General features: G+C 31.5%; 1 protein-coding gene across 1 annotated transcript in view; it reads right to left on the bottom strand.

Annotated features, from left to right (window-relative positions):
- The window catches only part of LOC142352095 (cAMP-dependent protein kinase catalytic subunit beta-like), an 85,686-nt gene that overhangs the window by 64,761 nt on the left and 8,148 nt on the right, over positions 1–12,777 (bottom strand). Inside the window, exons 2-3 of the mRNA XM_075404465.1 lie at positions 5,934–6,068; positions 5,506–5,567 (exon numbers count right to left, since the gene is read on the bottom strand). Coding sequence (XP_075260580.1) covers positions 5,506–5,567; positions 5,934–6,068 — 197 coding nt within the window. The remainder of the gene's footprint in view (positions 1–5,505; positions 5,568–5,933; positions 6,069–12,777) is intronic.

Raw genomic sequence — 12,777 nt, forward strand, 5'->3', positions numbered from 1 at the left:
ATGGCTTATTGAACTTTGCCTCCACTTTTCTCTTAATTTTGTCAACCTGTAGCTTAGTGTCAGCAATAATAGAGTGCTTTTTCTTTCTGCTGAATTCAAATTTAGTCTTTATTGTGGTTTTACGCCTTAAGTTTTGGTGTTCTGGCTTTGATACTACTAGCTTTCACAATTTTTTTTTTTAATTTTTAGGTATTTGCCCATTTTTCATTTTTTCTAATTTTTTCAAATAATCACGTTATTGTCAGTTCACATATTACAATTTTCGAGTTCACAATAACACCCAATTTATAATATGTAAACCATTAAAGATATAGATTGTGGTTCTTTACCGCTTCGACAGTACATTCTCGAAGAATTTAATTTAATTTTTTTTATCTTGTATTCAAGCGTCCTTTTTTTTTGTCTTTTTAGTCGTATTTAATTTCCTGTGCAATGATCCGGTTTGATTGGCTTTTACTGGAAGAGTAGATGAGTCGATGTTCTGATATTAGAAGATAGATAATGACTTTCATGACTTTGAAAACAATTGTTCTCCAAAATGAAAAAAAAAACATTTCAATTGTGCAATTTTGTTCCTTTTATTGTCTGTTTGTTACCTGGTCTCGTTAATTAAAGGTAAAAGCTGACATTATGTTTGTCAAGGGAGGTGTCAAAAGGGATTGGTGTCACAAAATCTAATGTTTTTAAAGAATTCGTTATGACTTTACTGTCTTCGACACGGGTTTTTCACAAAAAAAAGTGAATTTTTTTTTACTTTTGTCATATTCGACGTTCTTTTTGTAGACGTAAGACTTGTTCTGGATAATTGCAGGTCTCAAGGGTTTCCTTTGAAAGAATAAACGAACCTATTCAATTTTCTCAGTTTGTAATTAATGGCTTTCATGTCTTTGGAAATAAATCTTTTTCGATAAAAACAAGGATGACATAAACTTGCTTTTTTTCTTTTTGGTGTAACTGTTACCTAGTTTAATCAAATTAGATGTCACATAATACATTTCAAAGGAAGGTGTCAAATGGGATTGGTGTCACAAAATCTAATGTTTTTAAAGAATTCGTTATGACATTACTGGCTTCCACACGGGTTTTTTTTACAAAAAAAAGTGAATTAATTCTTGACTTTTGTCATATTTGACGTTCTTTTTGAAGACCTAAGACATATTCTGGATAATTTCAGGTCTCAAGGAATTCCTTGGGAAGAAAGAACGAACCTATTCAAATTTTTCATTTTGTAATTAATGGCTTTTATGTCTTTGGAAATAAATTTTTTTCGAAAAAAAAAGTGTTACGTAATTTTGCATTTTTTTTCTTTTTTTTGTCTAATTGTTGCTTATTTTCATTAATGAGCGGCCACATAATACATTATTGGTGTTCGACAAAGGTTCAATCGAACATTATTTGGGGCCAAAGTATGGCTTTACGGCTTCCAAAGCATTTTCTGGCAAGTTTAATTGATTTTTAGTTTGTTGTCTATTTGTTGTTCTTTTTGTAACTGCATAAAAATTTGAATACCAAGAGTTCTTATTTGCCTTCTATAGAAAAATGTGTAATTGTAAACCTATGGGTTATTTTAGTTGATTCCTAATGGTTTTCATGACTTTGAAATTAATTGTTTTTTTTTTAAATTCAACGAATTTTCTAACTTTAAAGTTTGTTCTTTTTTGTCTAATTGCTACCAAGCTTTATTATGAACTGGTAAAAACCATATTTGTCTCGTGAATTACAAGTTATTTTGTTTATTTTCAGTTCAATCTGACGCTTTTTCCGCTTTGTTATTAAGTTTTGTTTTTTAAAACGGACTAAATTTTTTTATGTAATTAATGTTTTTTGCTGTTGTTTGATTTTACCGCTCGTCTTCGCTCGCTTTTTTAATATCGGCATATCTCATCAATCTAATGCATCGTTTTTACTCCACTGAGTTTTTTGCTTTGGAGGCTATCTTTTCGTTCATACACTAATTTTTTTGAAAAATACTTGAAATTTTTGTGTTTTTCCATCTGTTCCTCATTTTGTAGACAATTATGCCAAAATTGTGGATGAGCGGGGTCGGAACCTTATGTGCGATCGCACATTACGGAGCCGCCTTGTTGTGGTAAGTGCACAGCATCTGGGTTGATTAAAATACTGGGAGGAGAGAAGATTTTTTTCAGAATAATTTTTCCTTGTAAAAATTGTATTAAAACCCGAAACAGTTCTTACAGGATTCTGTGCCCTTAGTCAAAAATTTTGCAACTTCCTACAATGTATAAGCCAACGTTTATGCAAAAATTTTCCTTCTACAAGTTCCTGCTAGATAAACATTTCTAGTACTTTTCACTACGATTTCACTGACAAAATCACGCCTCCAACAAATACTAGCTACAATTAGCAAGATTAAGTAAGAAGCTTACAAGATCTCACAAAATAGCTGCTCGTCATAATAAATTATAAGATATCACTTTAGTTTTTAACTTTCTCGTTATAGCTCACAGGAAAAAAATACTTCGGATAACTTAGCAATAAATAAGAAGCCCCCAAATATCATAACAGAAATTTGTTTTTTAAAAAATGAAAATCCAAATTTTAGGGAACAAATCCCTAATCGCAGACACTTAAAACAAAACTCTTAGAGTTTTCTTTGTTCCGGATAGAAATCTTTATCATGCGTTGTGTGGTACTTAGTTCCTTAACGCTTAACTAAGTAGCTTAACTATCGTACAAAGAGAAGATTAACGCACAACTTTAATTTACGTTTATATAAGGCAGACTGCAACTGACCATTTCGTGGTCTGTCTGTTAGTGCGTAAATACCTGTCACTTTCAACACTATGAAGAATCGCGCGGCGATTCCAATGGTTAACAAAACATGATGAATTACATACTGCATATGGTAGTATTAATTTACTGCTTCAAAGATATAATAGTTTGGAGGTTAAGTGGTTACCCATGTACCACACGTTGATTAAAATTTCTATAATCAGAATACAAGAACGTTGGCAAAATTGATAGAAACTAACAAAAAATTTTAAGCACAAAAATTAAGTTATTAAATTTACATGGCAAGATAATTTCAACAAAACTGTACGCCGAATTTTTTGTCATTAAATCTTTCTAACTCTTGCTTGGATTAAAAAGCCAGTATTGTGCGTTTTGTTAGATAGTTTATTAATCGTTTTAGACTTTGATCCTCGATTTTTTCAATCAAAATTGTGATAATTTTTGTTAAGAATAAACAGAATTAGTACGAGAAAATCAAATTTTAAAATTTCTTGAAATATCTTACAAGATTGTTATTTAGTATGACAGAAAAGTCTATGACGGAAATAATACTTAATCGTTCGAGTTACTAATGCCATTATTTTAGAAAACAAATAGCATTTTAGTGATAGTTATCGGGAATTAAAACGATTTTACAAGATAGCTTGAATGTTTCTGGGACAGCAGCGGAAAAACCTCTCCCCACTTTAACAAAAATATATTTTCACATTTTTGGAAAAGACTGAAGATGTAGACCCGATTTGCTTTTCTTTAACTTGATCGAGCACGTACCTGTATTCTGATTTGCTATTTTAGCACATGGACTTACGAAAAATTTACAGAACTGGATTATATTCAAAAACTAGTATATTTTCGAGGCGAAATTTGTAACTAGTTATCGCAAAATGGACCTATTTGAAAATTGGGGAAAATAGACTAAGAAACTTTAACCTATTATCCACTTTTGAAAGTAATTGCAATCCGTTTTTATGATAATTTAATTCCACATAACGTTTATTCGTAACTACTACTTTGTTATGAAACTATTATGAAACAAAGTTTTCCCTGAAAGTTCCCCTGTCAAGCTTTTTCTGCTATGATGCTTTCGAAAGATTGCAAATAATCTCAATTACCTGTTATTTGTGCACTAATTAGTAAATATTATTTAGATTTTAGGGTTCTACTCCTTTTCAACCCAATTCATTCAATCAGAAGCAAATTTTCTTATAATTAAGCCGATAAATTAACCCCATTTTCAGTTGAGCTAGTGTCAGATCAATTCCCACGGGTTGCTGACACATGAATTGAAGAGAAATTTAGATCACGCACACACACAAAAAACGAAAAAGTCAAGGGCGTAAAAGTCACTCGAAAAGTCAAAAACGGTCAAGCAAAAAATTTGCATAAAAAAGACACACACGTTTACAATAATTGCTTCTCTACGAGAGCAATTAATAATTCAAGGCAAACAGTTGCTAAAAAAACTTAATTCATGCTTCATTGTTGGTTTTCCAAAAAAAAATCAAATATAAAGGCTAAAAATATAATTAACTGAACGAACTTGTCGAGTTGCATTAAGTTACAAATTCAGCATTAAATAAGTTGCGGATAAGGCAGTCAAAATTACGACTTAAATAACAATTTCTGCACACATTACCATATATTTTCGATATGCTATTGTTTTGGCAAACGAGCCAAGAAAAACTGTAGACGTAAAAAACTTTCAAATTACACCCACATAGCTATGACAGATAATTACCCCACAAGTCAACAAAAAACCAGATGACATAAAGTTTTCTGTGGCGATCACAGTTGCTGGTGAATCAGCTTTTGTAAGAAACGTTGCTTTTCATAAAAATAAATAGTAGGAATATGAATTGCTTTGTTGCTGATTCCTATTAGTTTGACTCTATGTCTTTCTCTGGCCAAAACCTCAATGTAGGTAGTATTTGGAAGTCAGCCACACGTTAACATCATGTATATACTGCAATGGTAACATTTTTGATGGTCTTAGTATGGTTGTTAAGATTTCATAAAATCATAGATGACTTAGTATGATTACTAAGATGCTTTAGTAAATGTAGGCGTCTTTTGGTCTTTTGTTTAATTTCTAGATGATCTTATGGTAGGAAGTGTTGCTGTGCCGGTTTTTTGAGGATAAGTTAATTTTTCTTATGATCTTAGTATGAATGTCAAGAATTCATACAAGTCATATATGACTTTGTATGCTTACTAAGAATCATATATGACTTTGTATGATTGTTAAGAAACAATTATGATGAGCAACACGGGATGAAAAGACCTACACACGTTTACAGTAATTGCTCAAACTCCGTCCGAGAGCAATTAAAAAGCAAAAACGCTTGTGTAGCTAAATAATAAATTAGGTCAGTTTTTTGTTTTCATTTTGTTTTGTTTGTCAGACATCGTTAAATATATAATAATATCAGACTATATTTAACATTGTGGTCATTTATGTCTATAATATTATTTTACCAGATATATTAGTTTTTTAGACTATCTTATCTAAGCCATCGTTGAAAAAAAAACTGCTAAAAGTACAACAGATTTGCTGAAAATGGATCTTGTTTCTCCTGCCGTGAACGATTCTTTTTGCTTTTACAACCATGTATTCACTCACATTCGAAAACACATTTTGCCCTAATGCGGGTTATTCGTAATAACATCAATTATGAATGATTACACTTCACCTGTGGTTAGGGAGAGAAACAGTACCGCTTTGCTAATAACTTTAGAAAAATGATAGCTGACCTTTGGGTTTTTTTCCCATTTTCTGTTGAAGTCATCTTTGGCTCTGGCTAGAAACTGCTGGACTGAAAGAGAGCAACACAATCAATCATTTCTTTTTATTTGAATGTCAATTCAAGTAATTTTATGCAGGTTATCTCACCCTTTTCATTTTAAAAAACTTCATTTTCGATCGTTTTTTTGCTACCCCAATTGCGAAATACCCCCTGTGTTATCATATAGTTCAGCTTGTTATATGCAAAATAAACTCTTTTCGGTTTTGGGGTGGGAGTGAGGGGTGTGGGCGGGGGGGGGGGGGGTGTTGTATCATAGAGATAAAGAAAAGCCAAAAGTAAAGAAACAGATTGTTGATTTTTACCTTCGTCGGGTCCTGCAAATAAAAAAACAAGTGATTTAAAAAGGGTTGTAAACGGAAATTATACTTCTCTCACACTCATGATTATTGTTGTTGTTGTTGTTGTGATTGTTGACTATGCTTGTAGTTGATTGCTTTGATGTTTGATTGTTGTGATTAGTAGCTGGAGTGACTGATTTATTACTACCAACCGTAGCCGATATTATTGCACCTGTAAAACGTTAATTAATGATTATAAAAAACCGATCTTTTCCGTTTCTACCGGTCTTTTCCGTTTCTGCCCCCCCCCCCAGTACGTTATGCCCCCCCCATTACAGAGCACGTGCCATTACACAGTAAATCATTGTGTAAAATATGGCACGTGCGTCGAGGGGGGGGGGGTGCAAATAATATGCGCCCACTAAGCTGGGGGCGGGGGGGGGGGGGGGTACAAACAGAAAATATCCGGAAAAACAGGCAATTCTAATAAAAAGCAAGTCTAGCGCGGGCGGGTCAAACTCTAAGAACCGCCCTTCCCACCAGATTAATCGCTCACTCAGAGTCTCGCAGGCAAAAAGCCTCTAAGAGAACTTAAAGCCCCCGGGCGTTACCCGTTTCAGCCCATTTTGGGGACGAAAAGTCAAAAGGGTCTGACGAAAAATCAGTCCAGCGAAAAATTGTATAAACATAGCCACAGACTGCAGAATAGCTGCAAAATAGACTGGCGTGCCGTATAATACCGATAGAAACGGACACTGATAGAAAAAATGTGACTCCCTCAAAAAGCTGTGCAAAACAAGCAGCGAAAAAAGTAAGACAAGTTAAATTTCACTCTGCAGAATTCTTTTTATTTGGCACCTTTATTACACAAACGAGTTCCTTGGATCTTAAACTAATTCAATTTACACTTAAGTTTTAAGAATGCAAAAATGATTTTTCTGTATGATCAAAATCTTATCAAGCAAATGACATAAAAAATTTTGCTAGAGAGAAAGAGAGAGTGAGACAAGAGGTTATGCAGGCAAACGTTGTTAGCGAGGGGATGAGGTCATACAGAAAAGTTGACTTAGTCAGCGTTGCTGTGTGTAAACGAATGTGGACAAATACTGGGACAATTCAAAAATTTTTTATAAACAAAACAAGAAAAGAGATCAAGAATTGATTATGAATGGATTTGGAAAGCGTTCAAAAAAGCGATAGAAAACATTAAAAATCAAATTCAAATAGACGCATTGAGACAAAAAAAACAACAAGCGAGAAAGAAGCTTCTGGTCAAACACCTTGAAAAAAATTCTTGCCTTTTTCGATCCACCTGTTTTGGTGTGATCCAAATTATTACTTCAATTTTAATTCAAAAAGTAGGAAATGTGTGCGAAGAACTTAACAAAACCGGAAAAATTCGGGAATTGACGCGAAGGAGAAAATTGGTCAGTTTAACAACCTTGAAACAATAACATGAAATTTAACAATGAAAAATTATCTGCCCAAAAAGCTGCTAAAAATTCTGATAAAAAGTTTTATTTAACTGCTATTCCAGAGCAACTATTGGCAAAATGTGATGCAACATGTTCCATTTTTTATTCAACGACAAAATGCATTGAAACCAAGAAAATACTTTATGTGGAGAAGACGGAGCTAAGGGGAAAAAACGAAGAACAAAATGAAAAAACATATTCTCCGTAAAGTATCAACAAAATTTAGCTACAAATTTTGCAGATTTTGCTGACAAGTTGCTTGTCAACCAATATTCTAAAAAACTCTAAATTGGCATAAAATTACAAATTTCCTCTAAATTTGCTAAAATTACTCAATTATCTTTATCAAAACAACTCAAAACTAAAAACAATTCAATCAAAAGGCACAACTAGAACAACTATTTTGAACTACAAAATTGCCTATATTAAACAAAAATTTGAAGAAATCAAATTTAGTTTAAAATCAACTTGAACTATAAAATACCAGAAAAAAAACAAGTTTTTTAATACTAGGAGAACACCAAGAGCGGAAAAAAATCATAGGAGCAAGAAAGTATTGAAACACTCGTTAAAGATTATGCATGTGGAAAAAAGGAAAACTTCAAAGAAAATTCAAAAGAGAAGAAGTTCTCGACTTATTTTTATTTTTCTCAGCAAAAAAATTAAATGCCAACAAAACTGTAATCGCATGGTATCTAAAAACTCATTAAATAAATGTGTTGAAGAGGTCACTTTTAATGCAGTAAAAGTAAACAAAAAGGCGAAAAATTGCTTTAAATTGTAATGAAAATCAGCAAAGTAAATGAAAAAACTCTAAATTACCATGAGACTCATATTAATTACTGTCACAATCACTATCAAAACAAGCTTAAGAATTAGAAAATATCAGATTCAAATCTTCTAATACAAAAATTTGGAAAGGGAACTGATTTTAAGAGTCGCACTTTATTAACAAACTTGTTTCCCTTGTAGAAGTAATTTTGTTTTTTTTTCACTCAATTTTTCGCTGTTTCGAAAGCAGTGGTATGAGCAAAAACAACCTTTTTTTGCTCTACTATTCAATTTTGTTCTGCGCCCAGACCACTACATCTTTTTTGAATCGTGTCATTTACTGCTTCAAAATCTACTTCAATGAAAATTGATTTACAGACAGACACTTCTCCAATACTTCTCCAATACGTAAAAGACAGCGCCCCAATATAACTCAATTTTTTTGAATTGTAAAGAAACCGATGAACACGGCAATATAGCTACGCTCAGCTACGCTTTATTGCTATAAAAAAGACCGCAAGAGCAGTATAATAGCTACAAAATTCGTTTAAGATGAATTGTAAAAAAATCATCGAATACATTTTAGTAAAGTGTTTGCACCGTTTCCGAATAAGCAGAAAAAATAGAAAAGTCAAGCTCATTGCGTAGACTGCATATGGACTGTATAAAAACAGCAAACAGACTATATATATAGAATAAATATCGACTGTATACAGACTGTATAAAGAATGAAAAGAGACTGTTTATAGAGTGTATATAGACTGTATAAAGAATGCAACTAGACTGTAAATAGACTGTATATAGACTTATAGAGACTAAATATAGATTCTATATAGACTGTATATAGCATGCAAATAGACTGTATATAGACTGTATACAGACCGTTTATAGACTTTATATAGACTGAATACAGAAAGCATATAGGCTTTAAATAGAATGTGTGTAGACTGTATATAGAAGGCATACAGACTGTAAATAGAATATATTTGGATTGTATATAGCAAATATATAGACCGTGTATAGATTGTATACAGACTGTATATAGACCGTATATAGACTTTTTACAGACTCTATATATCCCAAACTTACACTGCCTGTAGACTGTGTATATACTGTATATAGACTGTTTATAGACTGTATTTTGACTGCATATAGAAAGTATGTATAAAAAGACTGTATATTGACTGTATATGAGAATCATATAGACTGCATATATAGACTGTATATAGACTGTATATAGATTCTATACAGAAAACATATAAACTGTAAACAGAATGTTTATAGACAGTATATAGAAAGCATATAGACTTTAAAAATAATGTATATAGACTGTATATAGACAGTAAATAGAACGTTTATAGACTGTTTATAGACTGTATATTGAAAGCATATAGACTGTAAATACAACGTATATAGACTGTATATAGAAAGCCTACAGACTGCATATAGAATGTATATGGATATTGTTTATAGGCACTATATAGACCGTGTATTGACTGTATACAGATTGTATATAGGCCATATTTACACTGTCTGTAGACTGTGTAAAGACTGTATGTAGACTGTATATGAACTGTATTTAGACCGTATATAGGATGTATAGAGACTGTATGTAGACTGTAAATAGACAGTATGTAGACTGTTAATAGACTTTATATAAATTTTATATAGAAAGCATATAGACTGTAGATAGAATGTATCGAGACTGTATATTGAAAACATATAGACTGTAAATAGAATGTATATAGACTGAAAAAAGATAGTAACTAGACCGGGTATAGACTGTATTTAGACTGTATATAGACCCAATGAAATATTTATACTGACTGTATATAGGCCATATTTAGACTGTCTATAGACTGTATATAGACTGTATATAGACTGTATAAAGAACGCAATAAAAATGTATATAGAATGTTTGTAGACTGTATATAGGCTGTTTATAGACTGTATGTAGAAAACATATAGAATGTAATTAGAATGTATTTAGATTGTATATAGACATTTTTTAGACCATGTAAGAAGTGCATATGGACTGTATAAATAAAGCAAAGAGACTAATATATATACTGTATATTGACTGTATATAGACTGTATAAAGAATGCAAATAGACTGTAAGTAGACTGTATATAAACTGTGCGTAGTCTGCATATGGACTGTATAAAAAAGCAATTAGACTATATATAGGCTGTATGTAGTCTGTAAATAGACTGTATAGAGACTGAATAAAGAATGCAAATGAACGGTATATAGACTGTTTAAAGACTGTATTTAGACTGCATATAAAAATCACATAGACTGCATATATAGACTGTATATAGACTGTAAATAGACTCTATACAGAAAACATTTAGACTGTAAAGAGAATGTTTATAGACAGCATATAGAAAGCATATAGATTGTAAATAGAATGTATATAGATGGTAAATAGAAAGCATACAGACTATAAATAGACTGTATATGGATATTGTGTATAGACTGTATATAGACTGTATATAGAGTCTATACAGAAAACATATAGACTGTAAACAGAAAGTTTTTAGACAGTATATAGAAAGCGTATAGATTGTAAGTAAAATGTATATAGATGGTAAATAAAAAGCATACAGATTGTAAATAGAATGTATATGGATATTGTATATAGACTGTATATAGACCGTGTATAGACTGTATACAGACTGTATATAGAACGTTTATAGACAGTATATAGACTGTATATAGAAAGCATATAGAATGTAAATAAAATGTACATAGACTGTATATAGAAATCATACAGACTGTAAATAGAATGTATATGGATATTGTATATAGGCAGTATATAGACCGTGTATAGACTGTATACAGACTGTATATAGGCCATATTTACACTGCCTGTAGACTGTGTCAAGACTGTATATAGACTGTATATGAACTGTTTGTAGACAGTATATAGACTGTATGCTGACTGTATGTAGACTGTATATAGACAGTATGCAGACTTTTTATAGACTGTATATAGACTCTATACAGAAAACATAAGACTGTAAACAGAATTTTTGAAGAAAGTATATAGAAAGCGTAGAGACTGTAGATAGAATGTATCAAGACTGTATATAGAAAGCATATAGACTAAATAGAATGTATATAGTCTGAAAAAAGATAGTAACAAGACCGCGTATAGACTGTATATAGACTGTATATAGACCGAATGTAGATTTTATACTGTCTGTATATAGGCCATATTTAGACTGTCTGTAGACTGTGTAAAGGCTGTAAATAGACTGTATATGAACTGTAGCTACACTGTATATTGACTGTACAGAGACTGAATAATGAATGCAGATAGACAGTATATATACTGTATAGAGACTGTATCTAGACTGTATATAGACAGTATGTAGACTGTTTATAGACTGTATATAGACTCTATACAGAAAACATAGAGACTGTAAAAAGAATTTTTATAGACAGTAATTAGAAAGCATATAGACTTTAAAAAGAATATATACAGACTGTATATAGACAGTAAATGGAACGTTTATAGACTGTATATAGACTGTATATAGAAAGAATATAGACTGTAAATAGAATATATACAGACTTTAAATAGAAAGCATACAGACTGTAAATAGAATGTATTTGGAAATTGCTTATAGACAGTATATAGACCGTGTATAGACTGTATACAGACTGTATATTGAACGTTTATAGACTGTATATAGATTGTACATAGAAAGCATATAGACACTAAATAGAATGGAAATAGACTGTATATAGAAAGCACACAGACTGTAAATAGAATGTATATGGATATTGTATATAGGCAGTATACAGACCGTGTATAGACTGTATACAGACTGTATATAGGCCATATTTGCACTGTCTGTAGACTGTGTAAAGACTGTATATAGACTGTATGTGAACTGTGAACTAGAGTGTATGCAGACTGTATAGAGACTGAATTAAGAATGCAAATAGACAATATATAGACTGTATTCAGACTGTATGTAGACAGTATGTAGACTCTTTATAGACTGTATATAGACTCTATACAGAAACATAAGACTGTAAACAGAATTTTTGAAGAAATTATATAGAAAGCATATAGAATTTAAAAAGAATGTATACCGACTGTATATAGACAGTAAAGAGAACGTTTATAGACTGTATTTAGACTGTATATAAAAAACATAAAGATTTATATAGAATGTATATAGACTGTAAATAGAAAGCATACAGAGCGTAAATAGAATGTATATGGATATCGCATATAGAAAGTATATAGACCGTGTATAGACTGTATACAGACTGTATTTAGAACGTTTACAGACTGCATATAGACTGTATATAGAAAACATGTAGACTGTTAATATAATGTCTACAGACTGTAAATAGAAAGCATACAGACTGTAAATAGAATGTATATGGATATTGCATATAGACAGTATATAGACCGTATATAGACTGTATACAGACTGTATATAGAACGAACGTTTATAGACTGTATATAGACTGTATATAGAAAGCATATAGATTGTAAATATAATGTATAAAGACTGTAAATAGAAAGCATACAGACTGTAAGTACAAAGTATAAGGATATTGCACTCAGACAGTATTTAGACCGTGTATAGACTGTATACAGACTGTAAATAGAACGTTTATAGACTGTATATATGCCATATTTACACTGTCTGTAGACTCTGTAAAGACTG

This window comes from Convolutriloba macropyga, chromosome 13 (genome assembly GCF_964194025.1).
Source record: "Convolutriloba macropyga chromosome 13, txConMacr16.3, whole genome shotgun sequence".
NCBI classification, from domain to species: domain Eukaryota; kingdom Metazoa; phylum Xenacoelomorpha; order Acoela; family Convolutidae; genus Convolutriloba; species Convolutriloba macropyga.